This window comes from Lontra canadensis, unplaced genomic scaffold (genome assembly GCF_010015895.1).
Source record: "Lontra canadensis isolate GAN:19392208 unplaced genomic scaffold, GSC_riverotter_1.0 scaffold94, whole genome shotgun sequence".
NCBI lineage: Eukaryota > Metazoa > Chordata > Mammalia > Carnivora > Mustelidae > Lontra > Lontra canadensis.
In genome coordinates, this window is record NW_022631088.1 from 1,045,510 (window position 1) to 1,064,212 (window position 18,703).

Genomic DNA, 18,703 nt, shown 5'->3' on the forward strand with positions numbered 1-18,703 from the left:
GCATACCATGTGCCAACCCCGTCCTGGGAGCTGAGGCCACCTGTCTGGTTGGGTCACAGACGGGATTTGCACCTCCATCTGCCTGATTTCAGAACCCTCGCTCTTAACCTCTCCGCTCTGCTTGCCTCGGAGCGAGAGAGGAGTCGCTACGATCAATACGACGTCGCCACACGCTCAGGGCCGAAGACAAGAGCAGGACCCGCAGACAGCCTCACACCCAGAGCTCGGCAGGGATGGGGTTTACTGCCCGCTCCTCCAAATAATTTACTCTCCTGAACATTTAGACGTTTTGTCATTTGACACAACTGGCCCATCTTATCCCTGTCATGGCCTTTTCATCATCCACTGATTCTTCTAGGTTCATAAAACAAGCAAACCCTCACACAGGGCGTCCCAGGCGAGGTCTGAGGAAGATGCCTTCTGGTGGGCTGTTTCCTTCTGAGCTCCCCTGACTCCCCCCAGCCTTCCACCTCCCAGGGCCAGAGCTCACCAAACAGCATGGCAGGTGATTGTTCAAACACCCCGGGGTCTCTAATGCAGTGGGGCTGGGTGGGGCTGGAGAGTCTGAGTTCTAACACAGGCCCAGGAAATGGTGATGCTGCTGGTCCAGGGACCCCTCTTTAAGAACCTGAGAAGGTGGCAAGGGGCTGCTATGTCTCTGGGGGACCAAAAGGGTGTCTGTATGTCTGGGAGGATGCAGAGAACTGCTCTGTGGACAGCCCCTGTGGGGAGCAGCCCAGAGTGGCTCACCCTCCCTCCAGAGCCTTCCAGGGCTCTCCACGCTCTCCAGACCCCCAGAGCTCCCCTTGGGAACAAGCATTGCTTTAGGGAACCTCTCTAGCCCACACTGCTGTGTGGCCCGGCAGTGCCCAGTATCTCCGTATCTAAAAGCTGCTCCCTCCACACCACACGGAGGGCCGGGACTCTTCCAGCTCCCGGGGCAGAGATGGGCGTGGCCGGCAGTGCCACTGGGCATGCTGGGGATGATGCTGAAAGTGCTGGACCAAATGGGACCGCCAGGGTCTTAAACACCAGCACGTTCTGGACCCTCTCCTGAGCAACGGTGCTGCACCACCCTGGGCCTCAGCGGCAAGAATCCGGCTTCCCATGCATCTTTTCATTTCCGAGCTTCGAGCTGGAATTTCCCTGCACTGAGATAAATGAGGCCACTGGAGTGGAGCTGCTACCCCATATGTGTGGGCTGAGAAGTCCCCTTCACATAAGCAGATGAGGCACTGGCCTGGCTCTTGCTGGCACCCTTCTGTGTGCGTGTGTGTGCGCGTATGCGGGTGATTGGTCTTCTCACTCCCCTTTATCTTGCTAGAACCCCTGAGTGTGGAGACTGAAAGTCATCCAGCCTGTTCCCAGCAGAAATCAGCAAGGTCATCAGTTTGCTCAGTTTCATTGACAGAAACCCATCAGCTTCAGGACCCACCGAGAAGCTACAACCGCGTCCATGGAATTCTTCGGGGCTTTTCTTCTCTTGCATCTCAGGAAGGTATTGGAGAGACTATAGCTCAGACAGATAGTCACCCCCCTCAAAGAGTCACACAAACAAAGTTCTTTCATTCCTTCAGTTACCAGCCCTGGCTCCCTGGACGTAGCAAGCTCAAGGCTGGAAGCCTACCCCCTCGCCAAGCCTTGCTACCAACCAGCAAGCAGAAGGAGGTTCAGTTCACACGTCTGTTAAATGTGGGGTTGAACTAGAGAGACCCCAAAGGCCCTGCAATGGAAGGTCATCGAACCATGGTTATGTGTCAAAGCCTGCACGCCTTCTAGACCAGAGGTCATGAGTCAAAGGAGCAGTGTCGTCGTGCCCATTTCACGGATGTGGGAAGTAGAGGCTCAGACAAGCAAACTATCATGCCGGGAGTTCCACAGCAAAAAAAGAACTGGGTCAAGATTCTCTCTGTCTTCCTTGTCTAGCTCTCAGGTCCTTCCTCTACCAAAACAGGGCATGTCCATGCATGCACAACTGTGCATTTCTGAGGGGGCCTGACAGCCCTGGAAAAACAGGCTTTATCTGGTTTACACGATATGCTCACGGGAGCAGACTTGGCCCCAAGCAGACTTTGGTTCACCAGAGATAACAGTGTTCTGGGGGATGCCGTGCCCACCCTGTACCCTCCTAGGAGGCGCTGTCACACTGTTGGGGCCTCACCTGGGAAGGGCTCCTTGAGGAAGTGGCCGTTGATGGTCTGGTTGGCTGTGCCCAGCGGGTTTTTGGCGATGAGGGTGTAGTTGCCGTTGTTGTAGTGTGTAGGCTTGTTGAAGAGCAGGCAGCCCTCGGACACCTCGCCCTCCTGGTAGTACTCCACATGCGTGATCTTGGACTCCCGCAGCGGCTGCCCATTGTGCAACCAGTGCAGCGTGGGCGGCGGGTTACCCCGCACCACGAACTCGATGCAGTGCTCCAGACGCAGCTCCGGCTCCTCTAGGCTCACCACGCGTGGGGGGTCTGCGGGGGACGGGCCTGCTGACTCCCAGGACGCAGAGACCCCCATGCCCCAGAGCAGCACCCCCGACACTAGGACGGGGATCCCGGTTCTCCCCCCATCCAGCTTGGAGAAGACCCAGGGGATCAGGGGTACCCCCGTGACCTTCCCAAAAGTGGGAAAGAGAGGACTGTCTTCCCCCACACTTCCCGGGTCCACCATCACTGGCCCCGTGACCCTCTAGGAGCGAAGAGAAGGCAGACGGGGGCTGACATGGGGGTATCCTGAAGATGAGTTGCAGGCATACCATCTTCTGAGGGACAGGGATGCCCTTTCTGGGGTTACCAGCCAAGAACTGCCTTGTTCAGTCCTGCCCCCCTAGCACACTGGCCCCCGCTTCCTGCATGACCGTTCCCCGAGGACACAGCCCCCCTCCAAGATGGCAGCCACTCACAGTGCACGGTGAGGGCCACACTGGCGTTGCTCATGCCCACCACGTTCTCTGCGATGCATGTCAGGGTGAAGCCATTGTCCTCGCTTGTCACATTGACCAGGGTCAGGTTGATGGCGTGTACGTTGGTCCAGTTCAGATTTGTCTAAAATCCCAATGGAAAAAAAAAAAAAAATCAGTTTCTAGAAGACAGCTCCCCATTCACCTTCCAAACACCTGTGGGAATCAAAAAGAAAGCTGTGTAGGAAGCGAAGGAGGCCTTTCCTCCTCCCGGGCACACTGACCAACCGCCAGGCTCTCTACGCTCAAGAGCTCAGGAAACCCTCACATTTACCCTAGGGGGTGAAGACTGGCATTACACCCACTTTACAGATGAGAAAACTAAGGTACAGAGAAGTTTATTAGCATGCTGAAGCTCGGGTTGGCCAGAAAAGGTTGGAGCTGGGTGAGAACCAAGTACATGCAGACTTTCCCTCTTCTTCCTTCTCCTCATATCTCTGGCTTCTCTTCCTGATGGAGCTCACTGGGACAAAGAGGTCAAGGCTCCCCAGCCTCCCGATGGGGCCGGAGCCTAGGGCGCCTACCTGGTGGGTGTTGATGGACTGCAGTCCCGTGACTATCCAGTCTACGTCGGGCAGAGGGGATCCAGAGCCATTGCACGTGATGACAGCATTGTCGCCCTCTCGAACGGTCAGGTTCACGTGGCTCACACTGATCTCAGGAAGGTCTGGGAGGCAGGACAGGACGAGTGGAAAGATAAGCCAACACTTAGTACCAAAACTTTGTCCCTGGGGTCGATGGTGGCCCTTCTCAACACAACCTGCTTGATCAAGCTCTTGGAAGGCCCCCAAGTGCCAGAATCTTTCCAGTACCTCCCCGCCAGCAGAGGTCAGAGCTCAGAATTTAAGCCCAGCTGGGCTCTCCCACTGGCCAGGCAGAGGGTGGGGGTGGGGAGGTGCTCAAAGAATGTAGTTCCAGCAACCGGCTCTCCAGCTTTGGTCTGCTTCCAGCTCCCATGAGGAGTCTGCTAGAAATTCAGGTTGCCGAGGCCCATTCTGAGACATCCCGTGATCTCATTAAGTCTGCAGGGCCTGGGCATCTGCTTTTCTAAAACTCCCTTAGATGCTCCTGATATGGAAGATCCAGAGCCCACGCTTTAAGACAGACTCCTTCACATCTAATTGACGAGTATCTCATAGGGAGAAACGACTCTGGTCCATTGAGAAGGGGCACACTGCACCCCTGTCTTCACTCAAGGCTCACGGAGGGACAGGGATGACCAAGGAGGTCAACGGTAAGCCAGAGCTGCACCCAGTGCAGAGTTCAAGGCTGAGGGTTGCGGGGTGGGGGCAGGGGCCAGAAGGCCCTGGCTCTACAGGCTCCCGCACAGGTGTGAGGGCCCTTTGCCTGGAGCCTGCTGGGGCCAGGCCACTCACTCACCGCACTGGCTGATGTTCATGCGGAAGAGGGGCAGCTGCGAGCCGTCGGCACCGATGCAGTAGAGGTGCTGGCTGTTGAGCTTGGCCTCCCCCTGCTCCTGCCACAGCTGCATCCAGCGGATGTCACAGCTGCAGTTGAAGAAGTTCTGCTCCAGTCTCCTGCGGGCAAGGAAACAGGGGAAGGGACCTCCTGAACCAAAGACGGACCTGCTCCCCCCGCCCCCCAGGGCTGGAGGGACGCCCCGACCTGCTCTTCAGGGACTAGAGAGAGGAGAGGTTTAGCAAGGTTTTGAAAGAGATGAAAAATACTTCTAAGTCCATGAATTCCTTTCGTTTTTGCACTCATTTGGGAAAAAAAAAAAAAGAATCCACTCCATTTAACTCACCTGCCAACGAGACCCTTTTAAATACATCAGCTTGGGATATCGCTCTTCTCAAAGCCCTCCGGTGGCTTCCCATGTCATTGAACGTCAAGGTCAAAGGCCTACAGGCTCTGCAGTGCTCTCCATCACCTCTCTGACCTCATCTCCTACCTCTTACCCTCTTCTTCTTCTTCAGCCACACTGACCTTGCTATCTGTCAAGTTCACTAGCACGACCAGCCTGGTGCTGCCTCAGGGCCTTTGCACTTGTCCCTTCTGCCTGCAGAGTTCCTACGCATAACATGCCTGCTACATTGGCTATCTCACTTCATTAAAGAATCATATGGCCTTCTCCAAATACTGCTCTAAGTAAACTGCCAACAACCCCTGCCTTAGTGCAGCCCGTTCCCCGCCCTACTATTTCTTTCCCTCCAGTATTTGTCACTGTCCAGCATCACTTTAAAAATTTGTTTATTATCTGTCTCCCCAAATAAAAATTAAGCTCCATTGAGCTCAGAGAAATTGCCTGTTTGGTTCATCTGTATCTCCAGTGCCTACAACTGAGCCTGAGAAGTGAATGCCTATTGAATGAATAGAAGGAGGGAAGGGAGGGAGGAAAGGAGGAAGGAAAGGGTTACTCTCCCTGGGGAGCAGGTGGTTCGCAATTTCCACCATCAGCTCAAAGCCCATCCCGGGCCCAGCTTTATTCTCCATAAATTCAACAAAATCCTTATGAAGCACCTGTTCCGTGTCTGGCTGTGAGCTGAGCACTGCTGATACAGAGGTGGATGAGACAGCCTGGGAGCATGGAGAAGAAGAGCATCTGATGGGAAAAAGTGTCAAGTTCAAGCTCTTCCTTCTCCACTGACTTTCCTTGTGACTGAGAGCAAGTCCCTGCCCCTCTGAATGGGGTTATCCCATTAGGGAGACAATGAATGGCGTTCATTGATGTAAAGCACCCAGGAGATGTAAAGGTCTGCCTCAGTAGGAAGAACGTGATTCTCTTGCTGGACTAGTAAGGAGGCGAGTGTGTTGGTGCCCAGAAGGAGGGGCACTAAGACCCAGGATATTCTGGACAAGGGGTGGAATTCCAAAGTAGTGAGGCATGCATCAGAAGTGATCAGCTTTCAGGGAAAAGTGAAGTCCTGGAGGAGGAATCTGTGTGTCCCAGCCAGAGGGATACCGCAGGCAGAAGGTGCCAACACCTTTGCACGAAAGCCCCTCGGTCTAAAGGTACGCTGGCTTTTCCCTGCACTCTTTCAGGAAAGGAGAAAGGACCTAGCCTTCATGAAGCATCTGCTTCCCACAGCCACCCTGGAAGACAGCCAGCACTGTCCCTGTCCAGAGGGGGGACCCCCACTCGCATTGGGAGGGGTTGAGTCTCGTACTCCAAGTCCCTGGGCTGGGGTGGGACCAAGCAGGGCTGTAAGCCTCACCCTGCTGGACTCCAGACCCCACACACCCCCACCCCGTCTACCCTGCAAAAGGCACCGCTGGCTGTGAACAGAGATGCAGAGATGTCAGCATGACCCCTGGCTCTGCGGCTCCTGGGCAGAGAGCAGGGGAAGAGTTCACGGCCACGCTGGAGGCCGAGATGGGAAAACAGGAAAGAAAAGCTGCGCCAGGGCACAGAGTTCACATCAAGGAGCACTGGGAAATGCAGCTGGAAGGGAGAGTGGAAGCCAGATGGTGCGGGACCTTCATGGCCACATCAAACATCAGCAAGCTGGGGATTCATCCTGGGGGCGGCGGGAGCCAGGGAGGCCCTCGGAGCTCGACGATGGGAGCAAAGCAGGTCTGTCAGAAGAGTAATCCAACAGTACTGTGCATGACGTGCGTGCCTTTCTCAGAGCACCCAGGCGAAGGGATGAATGGGGGACAAAATCCTTGACTCACACGCCTTGACTAGACCCGGTGCCTGGCACAGGGCTACTACATGCACCCAGAAGGGGTATCTGCCTTCATTGACGCATTGGGATGTGCTGGCCGGCAGGCTCAGAGTCACTCTTCTAAGGCTTTTGGTCTCAGAACTCCTCTTTACTCTTAAAAATCCCTGGGGGCCTCCAAGAGCATTTGCATATGTAGATTACACTATCCCTCTTCACCATTTTGGAAGTGAAGTAGAAAATTTTAAAACACAACGCCGCGTTAGCACAAACCGCCATTCGTCACCAGGGCAGCGACGTTATCACAGGTTCAGTGACCCTAGAGGTCACTGTGATAACGTCGCTTGGGGTCACACCTTCTGGGGCACCAGATTGAACAGGACAAGTAATGTCTCAGATTCTACCCCGTGGTCTCCCTGATAGGGTCTTGGGGGCCCCACGGAATCCCGGACCCCCACTTGAGAACTGCTGCCACGTTAATAAGGGTCTCAAGTAGACTGGTAAAAGCACGGGAGAGGGAAGGGAAGGTGGAACAGACACGGTAAAGAAGACAAGGTGGAATTTGGTGCTTTGCTGGAGGTGGAAGGAAAGAATGGAGGATAACACCACGGTTTTAAGCTCCAGGAGACAGGAAACCAATGGAGGAGAGATACATTTTTAGCTGAAAACAGGAGAGAAGGAACCAATGAAAAGGAAGAAGGTCAGTGTATGAGGCATCGGGATGAGGTCCTAGAGGAGGAAGGTGAAGCATGAGGCCGGGAGTCTTGGAGGTCCTGCCCCAGTGGAGAGGCAAGAAGGCGCCAGGGCGGAGCCGACAGGTAGAGGAAAGAGAACGGGGAGGCAGGAGGAAGTAAGAGCTAAGAAAAAAAAAAAAAATGGAATGACGTTTGCGCTGCACCTACCACCTGCCCAGCACCATGCAGATTGCCCTCCACACACCAGCCCCATGAGCCCTCCCCTCAGGGACGAAGCGGGGGAGGCAGGGGATGGCTTCCACGGGGAAAAGCAGAAGGCCAAGCTAGGCTGCCCAGTGTGTGGAGGACAGGAAGGCCTGAGGACGTGGGTCTGTGTTTGCATTCACACGGCGGGGACGAGGGGCGAGGGGAGGCCAGGCAGCCCTGCTGGAAAGATACTGAGGGTCCAGATGCTTCCATATATGCAAGCTGAACCAGGTCAGCCTGGTTTTCCCAGATGCTCGCTAGACAAGATGTGGTCATTCATTGTGAAGCAGTTGTAAAAAGAAATTATCCACCCGGGTGGAAAAGATTAGCAAGGGAGGGGCTGGGCTCAGCGGCTTCAAGACCATGTGCTTTAGGGAGCCCTGCCTCACCCGAGTCCCACACTGCTGCGTCCCCTGACTTCTCAGTGGCTCCCCGCAGGGCTGATAGGGCCAGAGCATGCTGACGCTAGTGGGACAATCAGTGGGATGACAGGGCTAGACACAAACACACTAACGGCTTTTTGTTTCCTTCCATCCTTCTCCTCTAGGATCTGGTCCCCTAGCAGTGTCCTGGAAACTGCACAGAAACCTTCAGCTTGTCCCTCCGCCCTTGGGACTTTCCTCCTAGACAGCAAGACGGACACACACAACAGAAAGCATGTTGAGTCTGAAGACAGGTGTCCCGGGCATCCCACCGAGCAAACCTACCATAGTTTTCCATCCTGATGAGAGAGGGTTCAGGAAGGGGGGCCAGAAGCAGAGAAAGGCAGCCCTCAGTCTATATGATGCCACCCACTCTTTTAGCAAGTCAGGTGTCTCGAAGAGGAGCCATCGGCCAGAGCTCCAGGTCCCAAAGGAGGAGCCTGAAGTGAGCCTTCCCTGCCCCATCAATAATGCAGGCAGCCCCGTGAAGGACACAGCCACAGCTGCTTCGGGGCAGAGCTTATCCTACACCCAGCCCATGCCCCAATATGGCCCAGGGCCTAATTGCAGGGCCCTAGGGGCGACCCGCAGATTAACTCAGCCCCATCCAGGCACACACAGATGCCTCTCTGCAAGGCCAAGGCCATGGCAGTGTATTCAGAAAACACTGGTTCCCCTCCGGTCATCACTCTGCCTTTCTTCTTCCCTCCACAGAACCGGTGCTGCCAGTGGCGATCCTGGGGCCAGGGGTGTAGATCTACGGCCAACCAGGGAAGCCTGTCCACAGGTCCACGTGATGCTCGCCACTGGCCTCCCAGAGATAACACAGTGGCAGAAGAAGTGCACAAACACAAGGTTTGAGTGGAGCCTACGGTCAAGCTGGGCAAGGCTAGTGCACTGAGTTGTGTCTCCCCTGAAAGATCTGGGCAAGACCTCACCCCCAAGACCTGTGAATGTGACCTTACTTAGAAAAAGGGTCTTCTGTGGATATGATCCCGAGAAGGATCATGGGATGATCACGGGACAAGATCATTCTGGATTTAGGGAGGGTCCTAAATCCAAGGACGGGTGTCCTTATAAGAGACAAGAGGGGAAAAGCCAAAGACGCAGAGACAGGGAGCACGGCCACATGAAGATGAAAGCAGAGACAGGAGCAGCATTGAAACAAGCCAAGACCACCAGGGGCCACCAGAAGCCCGAAAAGATAAGCAAAGATTCTTCCCTAGAGCCTCTTGAAGGAAGAGTGGCCCTGTGACACCTTAGTTTGAGCCTTCTGAACTCCAGAAGGGTAGAGTCACTTTCTGTGGTATGAAGCCTCCTTATTTGTCGTGATCTATCAAGGCAACCCTAGGAAACTAATTTGGCCCGTAACTTCTTCCCCAAGGTTCTGCTTTAACTTCTGCAAAATGGGGGTAATTGTGCTCGACCCTCTTCCTGCACAAAGTTATTATGAGGATTAGCGATAATACATGATAACATGCTTTGTGAATTGAAACGGACTATAAAGAGACCAGAAATTATTATTACAGTAATGCTATTATGAACATGACTGTTCAGGGACTTCTCTGAGAGCTGTGGAAAGCAGTCATGGCCAAGACTAGGAGAAAAGAAAGTGCCAGGATCAGCCCAAACCCACCCCCAATACCGAGTTAATATTTTACCAAGTCGATTAAATCTGCAAATTATACCAGAGGTAATTATCACTTTGCTTTAAGAAAACGAAATATTCCAATCTGTTTTAATCATGTCTGCTCTGTGCAGGATATTAAGAGAAGCCTGTTTGAGATACACTAATGGTCCCTAGGGTATTTCTGGAAGGGTTCTGTGCTGTGGGTTTATATCCTCTGGTGCCTCTTGCCTTTGCCTAAATTGCATCATGGGATTCAGAATCCAAGCTTCTTTTCTTTCTAATTCATTCTTTATCTCTAAGACAATCTCTTTGATTCCTGTTCTGATTTCTGGACAGACAGTTCCAGGCTTCATAAGGAAAAAAAAAAAAAAAAAACAAAACACCACCTTGATACAACCAGAAACTTCTGAGAGCAACTGTGCAATGCCAACTGAAATTTCTGCAAACCCATGCCACTGACACAGTGCTAAGTTCTCCAAAGGAGTCTTGAAAGATGCCTGCAGTTCTTTCAATAAGAACAACAGGTCAGGTGATCAGCCAAAACCATATCCTTCATCTGAGAAAAGTAAATGGGAAATGAGTAAGGGAAGCTTCCAGATCATGACCAGGGCTCTGAGATGCTAACTTGTCTGGGTCTCCATCTCCCCACCCCCAATCCGGTGATTCCACTCAGGAAGCCACATTCTTGAGAGTGGTTTCCAGAAGGAGACAGCAAGTATAGGGGAAGTTTACTGAATTGTTTAAGGGAAGAGCACTGGTCTTTGGAAACAGCAGACCTGGATGGTGGTAATGCTAATTACCATAATACTAATTCCCATTCCCATTGATAAGCTCTGTGATCCCGGACCAGTTGTTTAACTTGGCCAAGCCTGGATCCTTCATTTGTAAGACTGTTTATGATACCTCCCGTGGGGGTTGCTCCAAAGATGAGTCAGGACTTTGTTCATAATAGGTGCTCAATAGAGGGCTCTTCTGTCTCCTTCTCTACTATGGGAAAGGTCGTAGATACTCGGCCCTTCCAATGGAGAATGCCACCAGATCCGTTCTTATAGCAAGGACCTTCCAGTGGGGGGGCATCTGGTTGGGGTAGGCAGAGATCCTCAATGACAGAACAAAATGTGCCAAGAAGTCACTGAATGCCTTAGTTAGCTCCTTCTGTTCCCGCAAAAGGTGGCTCAAAGCCTCCCACTCTGGCTTTGGGATCTTCTGGCTATCATGGCACAGAAAGCCATCTCCCCCTGGCCTCTCTCCTCCAAGGCCAAGATTCTATCTTCCTGGAAATACCCAACCCATCCCCACACCCCAGCCCACAGGCTCCATTGGGTAGACCCTGGCAATCTACAAGGCTCATGCCAGATGGCACCATGTGGACTAATCAGGAAGTCGGACAAGAAAATACTACCCCCTCTTCCATTTGCCAGGAACTGGGATTGTTTGGATTTTAATCATAACCACAGTGAAAAGCCAACATGAGGACCCTCCAGCCAAAAGATAAATTTTCCACTCTCAACATTCAACTCTTCCTCATAAAATAGACCCCTACCAGGACAAGAGGGGGGCTTCTTTATTTTCCCACGTAATTTTTTTCTTATTTAACAATGTGACAGAAATAAAATACTCTGGGACATGGTGGCCCTCACACACTGGCTCACACTGGAGGGAACGTCTTCATTTGTCCATAAGTCACATCTACCTCACCGGTGTATTGATCCTGGGCAAAGATGAATGCAGAATCCCATGATCCTCTGGGATAAATCTGACATTTTCTTTAAATATATATCCACGGAACAACTGTTTCTGAAACTCCACGAAACAGGTCACCAGGGCAGCACACCATTGATTTCATATCCAATGATTTTTTAGAAGGAGCACTGAACGTTTTCTCAATAATTCAGCCAACTGCAGACCCCAGATGTCCCCCAGAGAGATGCTGTCCCTTGCCTCCTACAGAGGAAGGGGAAGGCATTCTGTGAGAAGTCACATGAGACTCCCAAGAAAGAGAGCCTCCAGCTAGCTCCTCTATGGCAGAGCCCTTGATCGGATCTAGGGCAACATAAGAAGGAATTGCAATCATGCAATTTTTGACAATTATTGCAGAACTGCTCCTTGAATTGGAAACAGATTTTGAGAGGCTAAGGGACAGCTAACGAGAGTGGTCAAGACCTTGAGTCCATATGCTACCCCTTGGCTAATGGGTAACCCGAAACAAGATACTTCACCTTGCTGAGTACCTCAGGGTCCCCGAATGTGAAGTGACGGTAATAATTCCTACCCGATAAATTACTACAAGGATTAAATTAAATAACGAATGTACATAATTTAAGAGATTGCTTGGCACAGTGCCTGGCACAGGAGTCAGATCTCGGAAATCGTTAGTAGTGATCTTAGCAGTCATGTTCATTTAATGCTAAGGTTTTCTTCCACCTACAAAGATGGGAATGAATACGATGCATCAAGTCAAACGGTCTGACATTTAGCTGTCTGTGACACCTGGGACATCATCTAGGTTTTTCAGTGTTATATAAACAAGTAAGTATATATTTACGTTTTCCTCAGCCCGGGTAGTTTTTAATCAGTGTACCGCAGGATCTCAGCCCTTTGTGACTAAAGGACTGTAATCACTATATCTCCTGGGGCCACACCAGAGGAGTAGCCCAGAGGGAACGGTAAAATCTAAGAAGGGAAGGCAACCCACAGCAGTACTGTCCTGAACTCTCCAGCACTGTTGAGATCACCTCTGTATTTCCCGGCCCTAGGATGGCCTTTCAAAGAATCAGGGCAATCAGGTCCATGAGGATAACTGGGGTATACAAAGCCATCATGGGGTAATGGGCTATTGAGTCACTGGATGTAAATATTCCCCTCCTCGACCAGCTGGATTGGAAAAGCTAAGATCCTGACTCATTCGTGAACTCAGGTCGTCCCAGGTGGAGGGATCCTCCAGTGGGGGATTGAAAAGCTGACAGCATTGGCAGAGATCCAAGGCTACCGACTCTTGGTAAAGCCTTGGATCTCAAGGCTTTATCAAGCCTTGAGTCACTAAGTCACTAAGTAAAAGGGAATACTAAGTCACTAAGTAAAAGGGAACACATGAGCAGTGTCTCTGGAACCCTAACTCCCTAATTTCATCCATGCCTCAATTCCTTTTCAATTCATTCCTTGATTTGTTCCCTCAACATAACATGCTGTCCTTCATGCACAGCGATGACCCTGATGACTCACACAACAACACGACTCGTTTTTTCCAGCAGTGGTCAGGAATTTTCACTCCTCCATCCAACAAGGATTTGCACAAAATGGCTGGAGGGGGTAGGGGTACATCAATCAGCCTGGGAAGGTAGTCAGGCCAAGCAGTCTACAGGCAGATGGAATAAATATATGGACTTGCCTCCCACCCCTCACCATCGGGATGCCCATATGCAAGCCAAACAGGCTGACTAAAGATGATGAGTGACGGAAAGGGCACGCAATCGGAAGTCAGAGGCCTGGGTTCAAGGCCTAGGTCGGCCAGTTCCTAACAACGCAATCTTGCCTGGGTCTCCTGTGCCTTTTGGGGGCTCAGCACCTTCACCTTAAAATGAAGAAATACATTTTATATTGGAGATATAATAACACCTATCTCCCATAATGCTCATGATGATAAATCTATTTTTTTCATGATGATAAAGCTAAAGTCACATCAATGAAAGCACACCTGAACATCCACAAAATCACATAGTATGAGTGTCACTTGTTATAAATTAAAAATACTCTCTATTATTATAAGTATAAAGGCTATTACTACTAGTTACCTACAGACCACAGAACTAGGTCCTGCTCAGAGATAAGATCCCGGTCTTCTTCGGAAATGTGTTGGAAAGAGCATCAGAAACCAAGCAACAAAGAGGGGGTCTCGCTCTCGCTGAACATGGTACACTCTGTGCCACCCAGCCCAAGGAGCCCCAAGGGCACACCCAACCTCGGGTGGTTCCACTGCCCCACATTTCTCCTCACCCAACCTCTACCACCGCTCTACTGCTTGGAGGGTCTTCAAAGCCAAACTTACAATTCCCGAAGACTCAGCGTCTGGAAGAGCTGCCATGAGAGTGTGGTGAGCCGGTTACTCGACAGGTTTCTGCAAGAGTGACAGATAAAGGGCAAATTAAGGGACAGACCCGGCTTGAGTAATGCTCTTGGTAGGAAACTTGGTTATTTCACAGGAGCCTGGTTTTGTTGTTCTTTTCTTTGTTCCATTCTGTTAACGGTGTATCCGCCAGTAGTCAAGGCCCCAGATCAAGTTTGGAGAGGATTTCGAGGAAAGGAAAGTGAGAGATTTACAATGTAAAAAAAAAAAAAAAGAAAGAAAGAAAGGAAAAGAAAAGAACTGTTGGTCATTTTCCCACATTCTCTCACCATAGTAAAGGTTCAGGGAAACTTCTGGAGGCCGCCCTCCCACAGGGGTAGAGAGCTCTTAGGATACACAAGCCAACAAGCTTTATTCTTCATTTTTATTATTGAAGTGTCACAGACATTTAAAAAACTGGGCATATTTAATGCATACATCTTGATTAATTTCAAGGCAAGTGTATACCCATGAAACTGTCACCATAAACAATGCCATAAACTTAACCATCAACTTTAAAAAATTTCCTCCCTCCCTCTCCCTCCCTCTTTCTTTCTTTTCTTTTTTTTTTTTTTTTGCTATAACCGTTAATATAAGATATAACCTCTTAACACATTTTTAGGTGTACACACCACCTAATTAATGACTCACGACGCTGTACGGTACATCTCCAGGACTTACTCGTCTTGCATAAATGAAACTACGTCCCCTGTTACCATCAAGAATTCTTAACATTCACAATAGTGGGAAACCCTGCAGGTCACCTACAATTTCTTCTACCCAGTCCCTCCCCCAGCAAAGAGGCCCATCCGTGATCAAGACATCAGCCTTTTGTTCACACTTCTGTTCTCCTCCTAATGGCTATTTAATTGTTCTCATTAGGATGTACAGAGGAAAGGAGTAGCCATTAGTCTTCCAAATAACAGAAGAAACACACCCACGGTGACCACGTTGCCAGGCTCAACAGACGACTCTTGACATGACAACAGCCCTTCAAGACGGCAGTTAGACATGGCTGGAGTCAACATGATCCCGCAGGAGCACTACTCCTGCACTGATGAGATGGGACGGTGGTAAGATGCCACTCAGGTCAACATTATCCACACCCACGTGCGTGCACACGGGTGCATGTGTGCAGTGGTGCCAATTAAACACGCAGGTGATGAACCCAAGTACAGACTCTTGTTCACACACGTGCGCATTACGCTCTCTGCATACCTCTACTTAGATGACTTCTACAGCAGACACTTGGGGAGGAACCAAATACAGACTCCTTGGGGGAACGAAGGGGGCACGAAGGAGAAGGTCCCTCTGAAACTTACGTTCAAGTTACAAATGAATAAGCAAGGCAACGGCAGTTTGCCAATGACAGAAGGAAGGGGACAAACCAAATGAGGCCATCATGGATGCCGGAGAGGGAGACAGCTCCTTCACACAGGCGCTTCGGGAGGTGCCCTTCAAGAGGGTAGCATCGAGCTGAGGCCAGAGCTAGAATGAACTGGTGCCAGGGCTGGGGTTTTCTGGGCAGTGGGAGCAAGAAGAGCAAAGGCAGAAAGGGGGCCGGTGGGAAAGGAGGTAGGGGAGAGTGGTCAGGGGTAAGGAGGAGAGGTGACAGCCACAACCACCTTGCCGGCCATGGTGAGAACCTTGGATTTTTATTTTAAGGAGCAAAGAGAAGGCACTGGATGGCTTTAAGTAGGGAAGGGACATAATCTAATTACCATTTCTTAAAGTAAGAGATCAAGCCTGGAAGCTGGCAGACGATTTTGATTAGGAGGCTGCGGTAGTGATGAGGAAGGGGATTAGAGATAACGAAGCAGGCGGATTCAAGGGGCGCGGGGGAGAGTACCACCAGAACCTCCTACTAGATTGGGCCTGGGAGAGAAGGGAGCAAGACGCTGCCATCAGGCCAGCAGCCAGATCATTTAGTGAGACCAGGAAGGCTGTAAAAGCGTGCTATCTGGGGTTCAGATCATGAGCCTCCCCTTGCAAATGCTAAGTCTGAGATGCCTGTGAAATATCCAGAAAGAGAAATCAGCTAGGCTGGTGGATACCTGGGTCTGGAGGTCACGGGGAAGTCCAGGCTGGTGGCATCACAGACGGCACGCACCGATTTCACAGGGACAGATGGCACACACAAGGACAACCTAAGGGACAGGGCTTCCCCTTCATATCTGAGGCAGCCCTACCCTTGGTGACAGCCGGTGACTGTGCTAGAAAGACAGCCCCCTTTCTGCGGGTACAGGGGACTGGTGGGCAAAGGAAGGGAACGACAGGAACAGATGCCCAGGCATCCTGTTCCACTCCCCCTGCACCCAGCACTCTCCATAGTGTCCTCCAGCCCGCACATCACTGTCTACGGTAGACAACTCCGGAGCCTGCTTCCTGCCGACGGAAGGAAGACCTCGAACTGCATATGAATCACCAAAGCTTATAAACTTTAACCTGTCCGAGCTTCCCAAAACCCCTAGCCCCAGTCCGTTGTAGGCCTGAAAACTGCCTCCATGTCCCAGTGATCAGAAGGATAGGGAGATAAAGGAAGGCCTGCATGGTGGCCACTTAAGGACACCAGTGGAGCACGGCTCCCCTGACCCACCTCCTGCTCAGGAGGGTGGAGTGGGGATCTGGTGCACATGCCCAGCGAGCGGCTGGCTTTACACTGGGTTTTGCACCTGGAGCTCAGACCTTGGGGTCAAGGATTCTGGGTCTCGGTACCGTGCTTGGGTCCCCATTACGCTTAGCCTCTGTGAGGTTCCAGCAAATGTGAGCGACTCACCCAGGTGGAAGCCTTCTGTCCTGCTCTCCCGGCTCACTATCTACCCACAACCGCAGCAGTGGCAGTCGACGTCAGACAGGGCCGCCAGCCGTGAGGTCTCCTCCTCACTCCAGCACCTCCTTCAACAGAACCCCCAGTTCTAAAACCGAGCAGCACCCCATGACAGTTAGCAGCCAGGAACCCCAGATTTGCCGAGCGCTCAGAAGCAGCCCCGTCTGTCTCTCCCCCTCCGCACCCCAGCAAGAAGCAGGGACTAATGCAGGTGTGAGGCAGGTGAAGCGGGGACCCTGCCCATCTCTGAGGGAAGACCAGCCTGGGAGCGTGTGCCGGGGGGTTCCTGGGGAGCCTGAGGGATCAGGCTACCAGCAACGTCCTTTCACAAAGGTCATGTTTTGCTACATTAGGCAGAAATGTCATGAGAAAATTGGATTCTAGAAGAAAGAAAATAACAGGCATTCTGGGCAAATAAAGACTAAGAAATAGTATTATCTCCTTATTACAAGCTGGAGAGGGGAGGGGGGACTGGGACATTCGGGAAGGGGGGGTAGACAGGGGAGGGGGGCCCCTGTTCTCCTGGGGTTGTCTTGGCTTCATCTCCTTCCTGCCACGCCCACCAAGCCCCACCCGGAAGAGAAAGGGCCCCTGGATTCCTCCAGCTCTTTGGCCAGATGGAGCAGCCGCTGCAGGACTTACGGGCTGTGTCTAGGACGACCAGCTCCCCTCCTCCCCAGCCACCTCCCTGGGATACAGACCATCTCCTCCCGTTGGAGGGAAAGCCTGCCCTTACCTCTTCTGCACACCAGCTACTCTCCTGTGCTCCCACCTCCCTGCCTCCCTTCACTACCACTAAAACCAACAGCCACCACTCACCAAGGGCTTCCTACTGAACACCAGGTACTGTGTTCAGCACTTTTACATTCGTGACCCTATTTAGTATATGCAACGGAACCGGGCGGGTGTTACTGACATCTCTGCGGTCGATCTGAACGGGTCTGAGTGGCCTTAATGCCAAGACTCGGTCAAGAAGCAACAAACCACACCCCCAGGAACGTGCGCAACCGATGCGCAGACATGTAAATTCCCAGGTACGTGCACACATGCACACACCCGTACGTCGGCGTACGTTGCCAGAGACGGGGGCACTGCGCTACACGAGTCCCTGGAGGAAGGCAGTGCACACAACCTGCACAACTGTACATGTACCCAGTACCCCGCCAGAGATGCGCGAGAGAAGCCCCCAGCCCCAGAGACAGTTATGTACACAGAGGACAAGCAAGGCAAACACAGAGCCACCCCAAGATAAGCAGGGCACACCTCTGGCCACCCGTCCCTCATGGGCATTTATAAATGCTCATGGTGCAGGAAAATGGGGACACTGAGACACGGGGCTTTGATTGACTGACGGCCCCCCTCAGAACTCACTACCCCTGATTTTCCTCCCAGCTAGTGCCTCAGCTGGATTCACCTGCCACCTGTAATTGATGGGCTGGTTACCCTGCTCATCAGACTCGAGGGTTAAGAACCATCCTGCCTCAGGCCCCACAGCAGCGTCTTCCAGAAGCCTCGTCCCTGACAGATCCATTATCCCCCCCTGACTTGTTCTTGGGTCAATGGCCAGGTTCCCAGCCACCTGACCACTGGAATTAATTTGGTGAGCAAGATTTTACGAGATGAGGCATCAAATACTTTCCCAAAATCAAGCTCTGTGACATTGCCCCCGTATCCCTCATCTGAGACTACCAAACAGCCATTAATTCTGTCGTGCACTGCTGGCTCTCTCACAGTCCAGACTCTGGGGCCCAGAGTAATGAACAATGAGGAAGCTCCTGGGTGCTCTGGGAACAGGGAGCCAGACACACAGATGGCCAAAATCAGACCCAGAGGAAACAGAGGGCTGAGATGGCCCTTTCTTCCATTAACCCCTTGGTGAACACGGGTCCTCCCAGGCTTAACACCTCAGCATGGCAAGCAGCCTCATGACTTTCCTAAAGGGGACAGCCGACTCCAGCAGGATAGAACCCATGATCTGGGAGGATATCGCCCTCCACCCTGGGAACCCTGCTGTCCAACCAGAGGTCACTCAAGATGGATCCTGTCACCAAGAAAAGGCAACCAGATGAATTCCTGTGTTGCCCCAAAGGTACCAAGTCTATGGGGGCTGAGACTTGAGGAGGGGACACTAAGCTCCATCCACAAGCGATCCTGAAGCTGGGAGACTTCGTAGAGTTCCTGGATGTACAGCATGGCTGATGTTTGGAAG

General features: G+C 51.8%; 1 protein-coding gene across 6 annotated transcripts in view; it reads right to left on the reverse strand.

The window, feature by feature from the left end:
• NTRK3 (neurotrophic receptor tyrosine kinase 3) overlaps nt 1-18,703 on the reverse strand; it is a 367,285-nt gene that overhangs the window by 242,532 nt on the left and 106,050 nt on the right. For all 6 annotated transcript variants that reach the window (XM_032836989.1, XM_032836991.1, XM_032836990.1 and 3 more), the window contains 5 exons: nt 13,611-13,679; nt 4,327-4,484; nt 3,471-3,613; nt 2,890-3,031; nt 2,162-2,458 (listed from right to left, as the gene is read on the reverse strand). In XM_032836989.1, the coding sequence (XP_032692880.1) occupies nt 2,162-2,458; nt 2,890-3,031; nt 3,471-3,613; nt 4,327-4,484; nt 13,611-13,679 (809 nt within the window). The remainder of the gene's footprint in view (nt 1-2,161; nt 2,459-2,889; nt 3,032-3,470; nt 3,614-4,326; nt 4,485-13,610; nt 13,680-18,703) is intronic.